General features: G+C 38.7%; 1 protein-coding gene across 9 annotated transcripts in view; it reads right to left on the reverse strand.

The window, feature by feature from the left end:
* Window positions 1-4,041: 4,041 nt before the first annotated feature.
* The window catches only part of myo9aa (myosin IXAa), a 164,762-nt gene continuing 150,599 nt past the window's right edge, over window positions 4,042-18,204 (reverse strand). For all 9 annotated transcript variants that reach the window (XM_048186343.1, XM_048186342.1, XM_048186346.1 and 6 more), the window contains 11 exons: window positions 18,058-18,105; window positions 17,874-17,985; window positions 17,558-17,619; window positions 17,281-17,473; window positions 16,883-17,011; window positions 16,245-16,350; window positions 13,149-13,280; window positions 12,869-12,992; window positions 10,097-10,299; window positions 9,193-9,335; window positions 4,042-5,804 (listed from right to left, as the gene is read on the reverse strand). In XM_048186343.1, coding sequence (XP_048042300.1) covers window positions 5,389-5,804; window positions 9,193-9,335; window positions 10,097-10,299; window positions 12,869-12,992; window positions 13,149-13,280; window positions 16,245-16,350; window positions 16,883-17,011; window positions 17,281-17,473; window positions 17,558-17,619; window positions 17,874-17,985; window positions 18,058-18,105 — 1,668 coding nt within the window. In that variant the 3' untranslated portion in view covers window positions 4,042-5,388. The remainder of the gene's footprint in view (window positions 5,805-9,192; window positions 9,336-10,096; window positions 10,300-12,868; window positions 12,993-13,148; window positions 13,281-16,244; window positions 16,351-16,882; window positions 17,012-17,280; window positions 17,474-17,557; window positions 17,620-17,873; window positions 17,986-18,057; window positions 18,106-18,204) is intronic.

Below are 18,204 nucleotides of genomic sequence, written 5' to 3' on the forward strand. Positions count from 1 at the left end.
ACGTGTTTGTCACCCGGTGGCTATTTTTGGTATAGCGCCTAAACAAAATCTCATAGGAACTTAAATTTTTGTGATATCAACTTCAAATGTGTAACAACTTGGTTAGACATTTTTGATTTTATAGTAATTGTAGAGTTATCGAAACTTGTTTCCACCACTAAATTAAAAAAAGATAATTGTGAATGCTCACAATTCAGACTTTTTTTCTTGCAGTTGTGAGTTAATATCTTTTTACTCAGAATTGCGTGATATAAAGTCAGAATTTTGAGTTATAAAGTCAGGTTGCAATATATAAAGTCAGAATTGAAGGATTCAAAGTCAGAATTGCGAGATATAAAGACAGAATTGCGAGATTTCTTTTTTCCTTGCAATTGCAAGTTATCATACAATTCTGACTTTATATCTGTGAAATTCTGACTTTATATCTCGCAATTCTGACTTTGAATCTTTCAGTTCTGACTTTATAACTCGCAATTCTGAGAAAAAAAAGTCAGAATTGTAAGATATAAACTCGCAATTGTCTTTTTTATTTCATGGCAGAAACAAGTTTCCATATAGAGCAAATATTACTTTGTAAAATATATATACAACCCCTGGCAAAAATTATGAAATCACCACACTTAGAGGATGTTCACTCAGATTTGTTACTTTATAGCAAATAAACAAATCACAGATATGATTTAAAAAAAAAGGTTTTGTTCAATAGCTTAACATTCTGGCTTCAGTAAACGCACCTCAAACAAATCCACTTTTGTTATTATTATTAATGGCATGTCTTTTTCCAGAGCAAGTAGAGGGGAAAAAGTATGGAATCACTCAATGTTGAGGGAAAAAATATGGAATCATCAACAACAAAAAAACAATTGTTGCTCCTCCTCTGGCTTTTGACAGCCTAAATTCTTTAAGGCATGGACTTCATTCATGAAAAACAATATTCCCCATCAAGCTGGTTTCAACTTTCTCAAATAGCGTTTGACAGATATGCTTTGCAGAGTGGAGCCTTGTCATGGACCAGTGTTTTTAATTTCCACCATAAATTTTCAATTGGATTGAGATCCGGACTGTGTGCTGGCCATGTCTTTGAGTTGATATGCCTTTCCTGAAGAAAAAAAAAAAAAACACTCTTTGCTCTGTGGCAAGATGCATTATTGTCCTAAAAAAAATTATTTCATCACCACCAAACCTATTTTCTATCGATAGAATGAGAAAAGTGTCCACAATTTCAATGTACACCAGTGCATTTACTGTTAAGGTAATGATTGCCATCTCCCCTGGTCCTTTACCTGACATGCACTGCCATATCATACAAACCCCCGATTCCAAAAAAGTTGGGACACTGTACAAATTGTGAATAAAAACAGAATGCAATGATGTGGAAGTTTCAAATTTTAATATTTTATTCAGAATACAACATAGATGACATATCAAATGTTTAAACTGAGAAAATGTATCATTTTAAGGGAAAAATAAAATGATTTTAAATTTCATGGCATCAACACATCTCAAAAAAGTTGGGACAAGGCCATGTTTACCACTGTGTGGCATCCCCTCTTCTTTTTATAACAGTCTGCAAACGTCTGGGGAATGAGGAGACAAGTTGCTCAAGTTTAGGAATAGGAATGTTGTCCCATTCTTGTCTAATACAGGCTTCTAGTTGCTCAACTGTCTTAGGTCTTCTTTGTCGCATCTTCCTCTTTATGATGCGCCAAATGTTTTCTATGGGTGAAAGATCTGGACTGCAGGCTGGTCATTTCAGTACCCGGATCCTTCTTCTACGCAGCCATGATGTTGTAATTGATGCAGTATGTGGTCTGGCATTGTCATGTTGGAAAATGCAAGGTCTTCCCTGAAAGAGACGACGTCTGGATGGGAGCATATGTTGTTCTAGAACTTGGATATACCTTTCAGCATTGATGGTGCCTTTCCAGATGTGTAAGCTGCCCATGCCACACGCACTCATGCAACCCCATACCATCAGAGATGCAGGCTTCTGAACTGAGCGCTGATAACAACTTCGGTTGTCCTTGTCCTCTTTAGTCCGGATGACATGGCGTCCCAGTTTTCCAAAAAGAACTTCAAATTTTGATTCGTCTGACCACAGAACAGTTTTCCACTTTGCCACAGTCCATTTTAAATGAGCTTTGGCCCAGAGAAAACGCCTGTGCTTCTGGATCATGTTTAGATATGGCTTCTTTTTTCACTTATAGAGTTTTAGCCGGCAATGGCGAATGGCACGGTGGATTGTGTTCACCGACAATGTTTTCTGGAAGTATTCCTGAGCCCATGTTGTGATTTCCATTACAGTAGCATTCCTGTATGTGATGCAGTGCCATCTAAGGGCCCGAAGATCACGGGCATCCAGTATGGTTTTCGGCCTTGACCCTTACGCACAGAGATTGTTCCAGATTCTCTGAATCTTTGGATGATATTATGCACTATAGATGATGATAACTTCAAACTCTTTCCAATTTTTCTCTGAGAAACTCTTTCTGATATTGCTCCACTATTTTTGGCCGCAGCATTGGGGGAATTGGTGATCCTCTGCCCATCTTGACTTCTGAGAGACACTGCCACTCTGAGAGGCTCTTTTTATACCCAATCATGTTGCCAATTGACTTAATAAGTGGCAAATTGGTCCTCCAGCTGTTCCTTATATGTACATTTAACTTTTCCGGCCTCTTATTGCTACCTGTCCCAACTTGTTTGGAATGTGTAGCTCTCATGAAATCCAAAATGAGCCAATATTTGGCATGACATTTCAAAAAGTCTCACTCTCAACCAAAATGAGATGTTTTGAACATCTGAAATTTGATATGTTATCTATATTCTATTGTGAATAAACTATAAGTTTATGAGATTTGTAAATTATTGCATTCCCTTTTTATTCACAATTTGTACAGTGTCCCAAGTTTTTTGGAATTGGGTTTGTAGATGAGTTGGAAAATTTGATTGTTTTCTTCAAGCACTCATCTTTATACGTTTCATTAGAACGGCACCTGACAAAAGTCCGAGCGTAATCTCCTTGGCTAATGCAAATTCGCAATTCTTCACGGAATAACACTTTCATCCAGAATCCATGATTGCTTCTCTTTAGTCCACTGTAACCTTGTTTTCTTTTGTTTAAGTGTTAGTACTCATTTTCATTTGGCTTTTCTATATGTAAGCTCAGTAAGCTCTATATGCAAGTTCAACAGTTTTTTTTACAGTTCTGTCCCAAAAATTGGCTCCTGATTCTGTTTTTCTTTTGTTTTGTTGTGCGTTTTCTATTGTAAAGGCATATTGCTTTGAGATTTCTATCTTGATGCTTTGACGTCTTCCTTGGTCTGCCCATATGTCTTGCTTTATAACCTTCCCAATTAGTTTATACTTGCACCAAATTTTAGACACAGCTGACTGGGAGCAACCAACTTCTTTGGCCACACTCCGTATTGAAATTCCTTGTTGAAGGAGTTTTATAATCCTTTCCATTGTTTCAACTGAGAACTCTCTTGTTGGGGCAATATTTCGTTTCAATTAGCCAAGTCAAACAACCCTTTAAAAGGTGCAAGCACCCCCTTTTAACTACTGACTAATTAGCATTTTTAGACTTAAAAAGACATGCCATTAATAATAATAAAAGTGGATTTGTTTGAGGTGTGTTTCCTGAAGCCAGAATGTTAAGCTATTGAACAAAACCTTTTTTGTGTCACATCTTGTTTATTTGCTATAAAGTAAAAAATCTGAGTGAACATCCTCCAAGTGTGGTGACTCCATAATTTTTGCCAGGGGTTGTATTTTAAAATATAAACCGTAAACTTAAGTTTAGAAAAGAGACCAACCTTAGTTCTGTATTCCAAAACATTCATGAATTACAACCATTTAAGTTTGGATAATGCATTTTCACATCTATGCTCTAAAAGGGTGACATTTAAGGGGATAAATGAGAAGAAACTAAAGCAGGACAAACAGGTAATTCAAGTGCTCAAATCAATGAAAATACAAAAACCGGTCGTGGGCGAAACAAGTTAGCAGCACAATAACTCAAGATTAACAAACCAGTTCTCATTTGTTCAAAATGTGTAATTTATTTTACAACCATTGACTTTTTTTCTCTTTCATAAGAAATATTTGTTCAACATGACAGAAGACGAATCATGAGGCCAGACAGCGGTTTGCTCAATCCTGCAGGCGGTGTGACCGGTGTCAGCGATGCATGAGATCTAAATAACAGAATATAAATTAACAGAGATTGATGTCATGTGTCCGTACACTCGCTCCTGTGAAAAACACCATCACATGCAGAAACCCTTCACAAACCACGTTACCGGGTATAATCACAGTTTATCATGAGGGTGACAATAAGTTCATGATCTTTGCAGAAACCAAAGTGGCCTAGAAATGAGAGGAATATTTGCTGGTGGCACAATTTTGATCAGCTTTCTGCTATCAATAACTAGAGGAGAGATACTATTATCAAACACTGCAGCTGAATGCGAGCGGTGTGTCCAATCCAAACGCACTACTGTGGATTGTTATTTTTCATAATTAAATATTTCGAAAAAGAACAGGGCATGTCGCACTATATATACAGGCAGAAGAGACCGTTCGGTAATATATTAATAAGTCATATTTAAGTCTTTTTCAGGCAAGAGGTAACTCATGTTTGCAGGGCATGAACGATCCTAAGATTTTCCGAAAAATAACGCTGATTATATTTAAAACACCGCAAGTAACAGCAATCTAGTGACCCTGTGGTTTTGTGTTTTAACACTGGTTTCTTAGAACAAGACTGAGGCAGAAAAAAACATGAATGGAAAAACTGATGGATGGCTGTAACGAGTTAATACACTGTATGGTGATTTGGAAGACGTCCGAGTCTTCGTTTAGCGTTGGGATCCTCTGGCATTATAACACCAGTTTTCTTGGTCCCTTTAATGGCATCATTTCCCTCCAAGCACAACACGAAAAGCAGCACAAACACACACTCTCTCTCTCTCCGACGCATTCAAGATATAATATATGAACTCATCAACCCAGCGGTCACTGGTGCTCTGGCTTTGTACACTTTTTATATCACATAATAATATATTTATATAGATTTATATACTCCATGTAAATAAAATGTATTAAATAGGCTCGGGGAAGAGAACGCTGCTCGCATGGTTCTAAATTGTAAACGTTAAAGCAGCTTGAATTCGTGGAGTACATCAATGGCTTCGTCTCCCACAGTCACGATCGAACATTCCGTTTCGGAATTCCCTTTGCTTCCCTGCTTCCGGGAAAGCTGCCCATCTCTCTCCTCCTGCCTTTTCCTGTCAACATGGCACTTAAGGACTATAATGCAGCAAAAGTGAGCTAGCAGGGAGGGACGAGCTCTTCTCCGTGGATGGATGTGGAACCTCGCGGCCTTCATACCATGAACTCGTTGCTGCCGTACACCACCACCTGCTGGGGCGGCAGGTCTGGGTCTCTCTTCGGAGGGTCGCGGTGTCTCTGAGGCGAGCTCTTGGCGCCCTGCAGCCGCTGTTTGCCTTTCTCTGGGCTGAAGGTGCCGCGGCTGGTGAACTGCGCTCTCTCCTCTTCGTCCTGCTCGGGCTGGTCCAGGCTGTCGGGCGGGCTGGATGGATATAATTGGGTCGAAGGCGATCTGGACCGCAAACGTAATTTATGGGTTCGCGCGGTTGGTTGCATGTAGGAAGACGACACCGAGGAGACGGTAGAACTGGAATCCATGGAGTCCAGGGACTCGGGCTGCTTCCGCAGAACTCGCCGGGTCTTCGCTTCAGACTTCTTGGGCCTCGAGACGGCCAGCGCTGGGCCTCGCTCTGTTGAGAGGGAAAAAGAAAACAACAACAATGGAAGATGTGCTGGAAAAGCATCAGGAAATTGAAGTACTAGTGCTAATACAGTAGTGTGATGGAAGGTCACTGACATTCAAACTAGTGTAGCTTTTCCAGTAACTAGCAATTTTGATATGACAAAACACTCCATTGCTGGTTTTTATATAATTGTATTGCAAATGCAGCTTTACAGCGGAGTAAACCGAGACTATAATCAAACACATTCTTCTATATATGGGTCAATGACGTGACCCATTTTTTGGTCCAAAGGCCTTAATAATAATAAAGATGAATGACATTCAAAGTATGTAAGGTAGTACAACTAGATCTCTTTCATTGAATCCAAAAGGTTTTAATTATATTTTGCTACATATAATGGGATTTTAAAGATTTTGAAGTGTCAAAAGGCCAATACAGCCATTTCATTAGTGATTAAAATAGCTTAAAATGTAATAAATGTATATGTTTTTTATTCTGGCATGATTTTATAACATCATATATCAACATTAAAATGAATGGTCATGAAGGAAAGTAACTAACTCTCTCTTAACTATCTGAAAAATTCATGTTTTCACTCTCATACGCATGTCCCGAAACATCAGGTCATTCGGTGCAACCGCTATAAAACATGGAAAATGTTGTAATATTTAAAAAACGTGTACTAAATATAAAATGTTTGATTGTCCTTTTGCTAGATAGCTAGATATTAGCCTGTTAGCATTGATTGAAAATATCGTCATTTGGTGTAACCAAAAGTGTCATTCGGTAAAACCGAAATTTTGGTTCTGAATATATATATTATACAACAGTTCTTTTTGCTTCTTGAATCTGATTGGCCGTGCGATATTCTAGTGATAACAGTACTCCTACCTTTTTACCATTTGTATCACTCCGTTTGAAGTGACTGTCATGGCGACTGAGCAAATCCCCCGTTTTTTTTTTTTGTTTTTGTTTTTTTTACAAATACTACACTTGTTGTACCATGAACTTTTTTTTTTTAGGCGAGAATGTAGTTGTTTAGACCTGAAATATGTGACTCATATTTAATCATAGCTCGTATTTTACAATTCATTTAGACGTTTTCGGAGATGCAAGCTCCAGGCCGTCAGCGGTCGTTCAGAGCTCGTGTACCCGCCGAGAACAGCTTAATCTCAGCCAGTGCTTCAGGGATTTGCTGCTGGCTCTTATAGTGGTTAAACATGAGATATAATTCATTTTGGGTACATAAAACAGGCAATCTTTGGTCTTATTAATCTATTACTTGTTCCTGAGCAAATCGAATTGGTCTATGTTAAATTTAATAATTGAATGTTAAGGCTATAGTTAACGTGCATCCTGTAGAGCACTGCTTTTGTACCTTTGACTGAATTGTGTCATTTATAATGGCTATTTTTGTTCATTTAAATATTGTTGTTTATTAAATATTATTTTATATAAATAATGTTGTATTTGTTATTGCGTAATATGGATTCAGTGAAAGTTACATTAATACGCCATTAGATGGCGGCAAACTTTACGAGTGAATGAGTCTGACGCAAGAGACTTTTAAATTGAAAGGGACTTTTGTAAACAAAGCATGTTGTTTTAATGCTGTTATAGACAATTCCCTTAACGATAAAATGGACAAATACAAAGATTTTATATGATGAACAGCTTTGATGTTGTTTGAGCTTCTGTTTACTGTATTTGATAGCTCTATATTGATCAGTGTTTATATGTTAATAAACACCTGAATTAAATCTGAATGTCTAATCAGAAGACTTCGATTAAACCACTCAATTCATATGAATTACTTTTACAATGTCTTTATACTTTTTGAAGCTTGAAAATGTTGATTACATCAGATTTCAATGAATGCTCAAAGATCACGCAAGATTATTAAAAATATCTTCAGAACACAAATTAAGATGAATAAAAGATTTCTGGGATTGGAACAACATGAGAATTTTCTTTTTTTGTGTGTGTGTGTGTAAACCAACCCTTTCAGGAATGTTTTATTTACTTTCTTTTTATTTGTTATTCCATTTTTTTTTTTTTTTTTTTTTTTTTTTTTTAAAGAAAAAGTTATGTAATCTTGAGATCAAAATGTACTCATTGCTCTTCCTCTGTCTGAAATGACTTTTCCACTGACATCAATCCTTAGACTGCTTTAAGTAGTTTGGAAAGATCATAGTTGTGTTCCAAATAACGCACTTTACACTATGCAGTGTAGTGTATAAGTAGAGTTTTATAATGTTATTTTGTCATTCATCATCAGAGTCTGAAGCCCCTCTCACAGTCCGGGTATTTAAAGTGCAATTCTTCTTTTTGTAATTTTCAGTGTGAACACACTATTTATACTACAAAACATCACAGAATAGCGCATAATAGAGTTCTCAAAAGAACCGGTACTCTGGTACCAAGTCGGTACTGAAACTTTAAAAATTACTTAAACTTAACTAACTTAAACACTTCTGATTGGCCATTGTGTTCATGTGCTCAACAGATACGTCAATGATCAGCGTTTTAAAAACATGTTGTAAATAGACATTTTTACACAGATGGGACTGAACTATACAGGGCCTTAAAAATCAAGATTCCAAAAGAAAAGTTTATTAAGAATGAGAATCTAGAAGGATATTGACATATCTTTAATTCTTTTAGTTACAGGCATGACAATTTTAGAAAAAGAATATTTATGGCACTCAGACAGGTATGTTCTATATGCAGTTGTGTTGATTAAAAAAAATGAGATACATTTCTAGTTTTAACATTATTTGTTCTTCAGATATTCCTTTTTAAAAGATAAAAAATATCAGCTGTTGTGACCCACATTTGGTTTTTGACCACTGAAAATATGTACAATTTACTCATGGAGCCACATTAACATGTCCATTTCTCTGGAACTGAACCATCGAGGGCCTTTAAAATGAAGATACCAAAAGGAAAGTTTGTTAAGAACCAGAATCTAAAAGGATATTAAAATATCTTTAAAACGTCTTGAGTTATAGACATGCAAACTTGAGGCAAAAAACACAAGTAGTGCTTTTACCCATTTTTTAATGGTCACTGTTGGCATATAATGAAACAAATATTGCTAAAGTCAACAGATTTTACAAATAGACCAAAAAATCTCTGTGTAAAAATAAAATAATGATGCTGCTATTTTTCTAAAGTCATTTTTACCCCCCTGTAATTTGGCTCCAAATCTCTGGTGAAAATGGTCATTTTGACCCCCTTTTATAAAAATGGTGGATCACTCAGTAAATATACATCTGTGACATTTAATATTTTGGCTTTCATCACTATTTATGTTTGTCTTTTTACAGAAAAAATTTTGACAAAATCAAAAATTCTGGTCGAGTTGACATGGATTGACCCATTAGTTACTCACCAGAGAAGTCGGAAGTGGCTCCCTCAGAGTCCACATTCAGGTTTTCAGAGCTGTCTGCTGTGCCTATAGAAGCCTCTGACTCCAGAGTCTCGTCATCGGACGCCCGCGGCTCCAGAGCAAGCATCTCAAAGGTCAACTCCTCCCTGTGAGGAGACGATCAAACAAATCTCAGGCTTTGGTTGTGTTCACAATGGAATACTAGTGTACTGCTTACAACTCCGCACTCTGGTTGTATACTGCACATTATGAAAAACCTAGTAGGCATTTTTTGCCACTATCAAAAATTTGGCAATTGGCCAATAGCGTACAGTGAACGGTTTCTAAGACATTTGCGAATGTCGTTTAAATGCTAAATCGTAACCATAAGGCGAAACCTAGCATGTTTGGTATCGCTGGACTCAGCAAGGATTTAGGAATCCAAGGAACTCCCATGAAAATAAGTCAACCACATCCAAAGTTATAAGCATGTAAATAATTTTTTCACCACTAGGTGGTGTTGGTCCAAAACTTCTCAGACTCCTTCAAGGCATTGTGCTGATGACCCATACCAAGTTTCGTAATGATACATTCATGCGTTCATAAAATACAGCATTTTACTACAATGGCCGATGCCCAAAATGGTTATGAGTTAAAAAAAAGGAATTTTTCGTATCTCCGGACCAGTAGGTGGCACTGGGCCATGATGACATAGACCAAGTTTGGTCTGAATATGATAAAGCATTGAGGTTTGACAAATCAACCTGAATTCCACAACTTTTTGTCAGCATGGTCTGAAGATGATCCGAATCAATTCTGTGAAAATTGGACTATGAGGAGTTCGAAAAAGTAGGTTTTTCAGAAAACTCAAAATAAAATCATCCAAGTTCATGCATCAAATGTGAGATGTTTAAGCTGGCTCTCTTACTTCTCTTTCTGCAGACTCTCGATTTGCTCGGTCAGCACTTTCTCTTCCTGCTGCATGGCGACCTGCTGCTGCTCAGAGACTTCTGGATCTTTGCCGGCTTCCTCGTCTCCGCTCTCCTGCATCAGCTCCGGGACGGTTGGGGAGCGGGGACTCACTGGAGGAGATGGCGTGTGATACCTCACCCTGTGCACTTGACCCTTACCCTGTCAAACAAAACACTCAAGATCTCAAGATCATATGAAGAAGTTTTGCTATTTGTGCTGCTACACTAACAGAAAGCCTTTGGCAGTTTCATTCTACAGACTATGAATACTGGGTCCAAAATGAATGTTTTTGTCCCAAGGACAAATGACTCATTATGCTCTTTATTATCTTGTGATATGATTTGCTTATGCCAGCAAGAGTCAGACAAACATTCTTACACTATGATCCAAATTGTATTTTGTTGCAATCATTAAAAACCGGGACAAAGTCCCATTTGTTTTATGACAAATGTTTTCATTTTGGACCCTGGATGGACAACACAGACTCACTTCAGCCCAAAGCTTTTACCTTTCTGAATGAATTTGACTGTTCATTACCAGAGAAAGCAAGTAAAAAAGAGTGTAAAATATCAGGCACAAGGAGTGAATGCAATCTTATAAATTCCCAAGTCATGCAGTGCAACATTATGAGAATGAAGGTGATTCTGTCCACATTAATATCGTGTTAAGTGACTAACATCTAAGCTCTTGAGTTTCTTGCTCATGATCATGAAGACAGACGGACCACACAGTGCTGGGACGAGGCATACGTGATGACACTTACGGTAACAGCGAGTACATAAATACCTACCGCCGCAGCACTGCGGGTTATGCTCATAAATCTAACAGCAATTATTACGGGTTTCTGGATTAGAGAGGAAAGGGGAGGGAGAGGAGAGACTGGGGTTAGTGTCAAGACAAGGCTAATGTGGCCCAAGCAGGACATGATCCTGGAACAACATCCTTTTTGGTCCATAATAATCTAGTGGTGTAATTTTTGTTTAGTATAATGCAAAGGGGCTATGTTCAAATCCTGACCTTTTTATAATGAATCCAAGCTAAATAGCAAAAGAACTCGACTGCCAGTGATCAACCTTTATTGTAGCCTATTTTTATACAACAGATTGCTTTAAAAGCAGCAGCTTTACCGTATTAAACATGAAAAACGGTGTCAGAGTCTCTTTCAATTAAAATTTCAACTCCAGTTTCTACTATAAAGCGGCTCTCCAGTGTGTTCATATTTTAACTCACATCTGACCTCGATGGACTGATCAGAAGAAATGAACTGGAGAAGATTTACACCTCAAAGAAGGTGGAGCCTCAGAGCCACACCCACCTATTACATCACCACGGACCAATCATAAAACCATGACTCGTAAACCCTTTGTCACAGGTTCAAGTGTCTTACATGGTTGGAATCCTTGGCTCAAAAAGAACAAAATGCACTACTTGAATTTTCAGGTTTTTTTTTTTTTTCTTTCTCGAAACTACTTTGGCGAACCAGTCTTAGGTTTTCGCCCGATCGGAACCAAACCAGTGCAGAAAGATTCTCTGGAGTCTGTTTGTCAGTAATTACCAGAAAAAAAGTTAAAATCTTGATTCACATCCACAACGGGACGCCAAAACGTTCGAAGTGGGCGTGGCCACTTTTACTAAAATGGCTATTCCTCTTGAATGAAATGAGATCATTTCACCAAACTTGTACACCTATGTACGGTCTTGGTCAGTGGTCGCATGAAAAAGGACGTGGCGACAGGCCACTTGGTGGCGCTATAAAATGAAAAAACATGAAAACGGCTATAGCTATGCAACAGTCAGTCCAACTGACTCGAAAACTGGCATGCGGTCTTTGTCCAAGCTGTCACGATTGTCTACGAGGACATTCACGGCGGCAGTGTTTTCCATCGGCCAATGAATTTCGAGCAGCTGTCAGACAAGGTTAATGGAGGCCGATCGGAAAGAAACTCGCTGGGCTTGTTTTACTTACGGCCCTAGATGAGCCACACCCACCTACTATGTCATCACCATGGACCAAGGGTAGTTCAAAGGTGTTTACTAGCTGGAGCAAACTTTTCCAGAAAGTTCGCTTGGCAAGCTGTTTCGAACTCCCAAAACAAACTTCGTTTTGGCCTGATTTTGTTCGAAAAGATGTCACACCAGTTCGTTCTTCACTTGAAGTATATCAGAGCCTTAAATGGTGACGACTTTGGAGAACTAATAATTTTGTACCTACAGTACAGCAATCTTGGAACTTAATTTAATTAAATGTAAAAATAAGCATTTTTTGTGTCTTTTGGAAGTTAGGTTTAGGGCATTCAAAATCTATTAGCCTTAAGGATCAGTTTGGATGGGCATGACGGCTCTGTTTCCGGAGCAATGATTCTATCGGCCATTAGTTAAGCTTATAACTGTGGTTGGAGATTGATTCTTATCAATTTTATGGGTAGGGTTGGTATAAAGTTAGGCATATGACTGTGAGAAAAGAATGTTGTTTCAAGACCAACACTTGTAGGACTTGTCCTGCTTCCTGGATAAACATCTTTTGTTTGTTATGGAACAATATTCCTGTCAAACAATCTGTCTAATCATTAACTAGCTCTAAAATAAGAGGGGAGGAAAAAGGTTGATAAGAATATTCTAAGAAGGATGTTGATCCAGAAACACGTCCAACTTGGCGTGGTTTTGGACATCTGGGTTATTTGGATGTTTATTGGACTATGAAAAAGGCTCTCAGCTGTTGAACTCTTACCATGGACCTGCGGATGAACGTTAGTCGGCTCTTGGCTTTGTTCTCAGCGAATTCCAGAGTGCTGATGTCCTTCAGCCTGGCCTTGTATTTATTCATCTGCTCGCAAATGATCAGCTCGACACACCTTTAAGGAAAATGCAATATTTTAGGGCAAAAACCAGATAAGCAATGATATCACAATGCTTTTTAACTTCCAATCATAATGTACTAGTATTGTAAATGTTAATATTAAGACTAAGCTAGCCCCGTCAAACTATATGAAGTAAGAGTTGCCCATTACGCTGTGGTTTTCCCAATGTCCTGAACGCTCCGCAGGGGGTCGATAGTGTCAGGGCAGCGCAGGATACAGGGGGCGAACACGATAGCCAGCGCATTAGCAGACATGCGGTTTGTTTCCTCCTGCAAGGCAATCCTGTAGGCAGCAGAAACAAGGCTCAGAACAACATTGAAATTTTCGGCATCAAATAATTTGACTGAAAACCAACATTCTGCACAAGAAGTGGAAAAGAAGCCAAACAGAACCTATTTTATTTGTAGTACACTATGTGAGGTGGGATTTTAGACTGAGATTTGTATGTGTGCGGCGCTACACATAAACACACAACCGAGACTAAATAGAAACCAAAGGGCCGACAAATAGATCGCTTGATTGTGCCTCATACCGACCAAACTGAGAGACTTTGAGAGCTGGTAGTACCCGGCCCCTCTACAGCATCACCACAGCTCATCCCAATTGGCCTGATGGTGGCGCTACAGTGGTCAAAAGTACATAATGGCTCACAACTCTTAAAATGTTCATCTCAGGATCAAGTATCTTATAACGTTGGAATCCTTGGCACATCTCGGATTCGACTGTCTCCAATGCAGAATTTTCAGGTATTTTGGATTTTTCCAAAAAAACTACTTTTGCAAACTAGTCCTAGGTTTTTCGCCTGATCAGAACCAAACCAATGCAGAAAGATTCCCTGGAGTCTGTTTGTCAATAAATTTTGGGGGAAAAAAGCAAAATTTCGATTCACGTCCGTGACGGGACGCCAAAACGTTCGAAGTGGGCATGGTCACTTTTACTAAAACAGCTATCCCACTTGAACGGAATGAGATAATTTCACCAAACTTGGTACACCTATGTACGGGCTTGGTTGGTGGTCGCGTGAAAAAGGACGTGGCGACATGCCACTTGGTGGCGCTAAAAATGGAAAAAAAAAAAAAAAAAAAGGCTATAGCTACACAACAGTCAGTCCGATTGACTCAAAAACTGGCATGCGGTGTCTTTGTCCAAGGTGCCGTGATCGTTTATGAGGACATTCGTGTATCTTGAAAAACACGGGCGCCTTCGGCCAATGAAGTTCAAGCGGCTGTCAGACAAGGTTGACGGAGGCCAATCGGAATGAAACTCGCTAGGCCTGTTTGACTCACGACCCTAGAGGCCTATGAGAAATTCGAAAGAAATCGGTCACCGGGGGGTGCCTTCGCATTTTTCATGTGCGTAAAGGATTGTATATCCCCTGATTTCTCGCACACACCCACGACATCCATACCACATGGTAGAACTCCTCATTCTCAGCAACTTTGCCTCTAGGACCACCGCTGTCAGACGAATCGTTCGTTAAATATTGGAGATTATTTCAAAAACGTATTTTCGCGAACCATTACTAGGTTATTCTTTGGACTCTCTAGGTCAGTGGTTGGCAATAGGCCAGCAATAATATCTGGCCCGTGCCCGCAGCCAGATTATTTTAATAGCGGCCGGTTCTGAAATAGATCTTCGTCTCTTGGTGCCGTCTAATATTATCACCGTGTCTAATATTATCACCGCGACAAACCGACCAATGCAAAGCACTTGGACTACGTCAGAAATAGAACGGGGAATCCGTTTACTGTCGGGAATGTGTTGTGTCACGTCGCGTCGCGCCACATCCAGTGTAGCCAATATCATTATAATGGGTTCTATTATATTTTGTAGCGTCACGTCGCTCGCGTCCGGTGTCGGTGTTATATTCTTTGAAAACAGCAACAACTTCATTGCAGATAAGATACACCGTCTTTGCATTCACAAAACCAGGTAGGATGAACGCATAGTTCTTCTTTCCATTCTTCTTTGTATGCCCTATTTTCGCTGTCAACTTTCCTCTTAAGACTCTTTGATAGTGACATTTTCTCTCACCAGAGCTTAACATTACTCTGCACATGATGCAAGTTGGTGAATGAAGATAGTACTTGCCAGGTTAAGTGTTACTCTGCTTTATTAATTTATCCAGTGTAAAACCCGGACACCGCCACACAAATGTGGCTTTTGTTAATGACTGTCCTACTACAGGATTTAACACAGAGTAACAGCTCAATACCAGTAACATAAGACACTGTAACAATCTTTCACAAGCAATTCTAGTTGCATTTTTCAATTAATTTCTTAAATTATACTTTGACTATGTTCTGGCCCGCCATCTAGTGGCAAATTTTTTTTTTTGGCCGATGCCAAACTTAATTGAGACCCCTGCTCTAGGTCAATAATTATCCAAAAAAAAAAAAAAATTTTTGGTAACACTTTAGTATAGGGAAAACATACTTTCAAACTATTAACTACGACTTTTCCCTCAATAAACTCCCAATTTACTGCTTAATAATAGTTAGTAAGATAGTTGTTAAGTTTAGATATTGGGTAGGATTAGGAATGTAGATTAAGGCCATGCAGAATAAGTATTAATTATGTGCTTAATAAGTACTAATAAACAGCCAATATTTTATTAATATGCATGCTAATAAGCAACTAAGTTAAAAGACCCTAAAATAAAGTGTTACCAAATTCTTTTTTTTGAAGTTTGGCATAGCTATAACAAGGTCATTTAGAAAATGGGCGTGGCCAAGTGTACCATTCCTAAACGAAAACTCAGAACTTTGCATCATTAGGTGAGCACATGCGTCACATGATTCTAAAGCATGCAAACGTTCATGGAGATTGGACCATAGGTGGCACTTTAACAGTTTTACGCTTTAAAAACCATATATTTCCTTAGTAAATTGCCTAATTTGGCTGTAAAAGGTCTTTTCCGGTTATGATCTTGGTCAGTGGCCACTGCACATTTTGCATCTCTCCTTTATCTGACACACCCATTTCAGCTCTTGGAGTCTCTACTAATGAGCTGATGATCTGAATCAGGTGTGTTTGATTAAGGAGACATGGAAAGCATGCAGTGGTGGGGGGCCTCCAGGAACGTGGTTGGAAACCCCTGATCTAGGTGGTTACAGTCTTGCTAAATAAAACATAATACGTTTTTTTGCATGTGCTTAAAGGCCTTAAAGTGCCTGAACCCCGATAATTGCTGCTTGCAGCCGTTCTTGCATTCATTATTTTGGTGAAATGCATCTGGCGTCTCACCTGACCAAATGGAAAATAAGGCGCTCCAGCGTGTTCAGATGAGTTCTGCTGAGCTGGTCGATGACAGAGTAAACCCCTCGAATCACTTCTTTTTTGTCCTGGAGACCTGAAGAGACATTATGTTCAAACATTATGCCTCTATAAATGTCTAAAGCAACAGGGTACTGCATCTGTGGACTGATATATACCAAAAAAAATCATATATTTAAAAATGTTTTAAAGATTTAAACTTGGGTGTTCTATATTATTTTATCATTTATGGTTGAAAATGATTTCAACAGAGTGCAAAACAACTTAAACCAAGACATACATAAAGGTAGTTAATCGAGAAACTGTCAAACACAATATTTTTGTTATCATTTTACAGCATTATCAATAAAATTTAACATTTTTATACTAGGGATACTGAAATGGCTAAGTGACTCGGGGGCGATTTTAATGCGTGCCAAAACAAAACGAAATATAAAAATCAAACCGTTTCTCATTTCTCTTTATTTCTTTTTAAGCAGAAAATCAAATGACCAGAAGGTACACAGACCCACATTGTCCATTAGTACCGATTTGTGCCAAAACAAAATAAAAAACACACAACAAAAGCACAAGACTGTATTTATTATACTAAATGCACATCTGCTCACCCATGGCCCGCAGGAATTCCTCATACAGTTCAAAGGTCATCAGCGGATTAGGCAAGTCACGTAACCACTGTTTGAAAACACTGCCAATGACATTAATATTGTAGTCGTCCAGATTCATGCCATTTACATCTGAGGGCAGAAAAAGTAGATATCAAACTATAGTTACAGATACAGATGCAGATTATTGTTTTTATTCCCGTAATATTCTGTAATATTATTGATTTGATGAGAACTGAGCTGATGATGGCATCACTGTTTTACAGATGAATCGAACTTTACACAGTTATTGACCAAAACTGAATCAACAATGAAATGATTTCAGCTGAACAATGACACTTTTGCTTCAGAGTGACGCAGCTCGAAAACCCCTGGTGTAAAGCACAAACCATGTGTCATACCTGTGTCCAGACCCTGCTTCAGCTCCTTGATCTTATTAGTGGATCCAGACTTCCTGTAGATCCCTTCCGTGTACAGGCCATGCATTTCAATGTAATTGATGAGCTTCTCGGCCACTAAAGGCACCGTTCGCTCGTCGTTGGTCAGACGGGACAACTCCACACCAAACTGCCTTGACGAAAGTTCAGGGTCATACTGCACGTGGAAAGAAAGGAACATGCATCCTTTTATTACAGCCCCATGAATCACATGAATGCACTTAGCAGAAAAGTTCCTTACCTTCTTGCTGCATTTGGTGGTCATCTTCTGACAGCACTTTCTGTGACACGCATAGCGGCACACTACACAAGACACAGACATCTCATTCATTCTCATTTTTGATGGAACAGATTTAAAAAAAAAAAAAAAAAAAAAAAAAAGCAACGCCACCCTAAAATAAACTCAATTAAAGTCAACATTCCTCTCACATTGTAAGACAGCGGAAAACATCCTGCTCTACAAAGCCAAACTGTTCTCTCTTCGAGGGCTTGTTGGTAATCAATCGGATTATGCTGAATTGAGTTCAGGGCAACTTTGATGCAGACATGAAACTCACGTTTGCAGACACACGCCTTGTCCATCATCCAGATGAGGGAGGAGCAGTACTCGCAGTAGGTGGGAATACTGTATTGCGTGGACTTGAATATGTGGCCGTTGTGTTCCTCCACCTGAAACAAACAAAGGCACAGTGTCAGATGATTTCAGATTAAAACGCACACAAAAACTCTGATTCCACTCACTATATCTGTATCCTTTTTCCGTCTCTTCTTGCGGTCTGGTTTGGGTGCCTGTGGGAGAAAAAGAGCTATATGTACTAGATACTGTGATATATAGTATTACATATTACCTGGCATATTCGTTTTAAATTTATTTACTAATTTCATTTT

This window comes from Megalobrama amblycephala, linkage group LG3 (genome assembly GCF_018812025.1).
Source record: "Megalobrama amblycephala isolate DHTTF-2021 linkage group LG3, ASM1881202v1, whole genome shotgun sequence".
NCBI lineage: Eukaryota > Metazoa > Chordata > Actinopteri > Cypriniformes > Xenocyprididae > Megalobrama > Megalobrama amblycephala.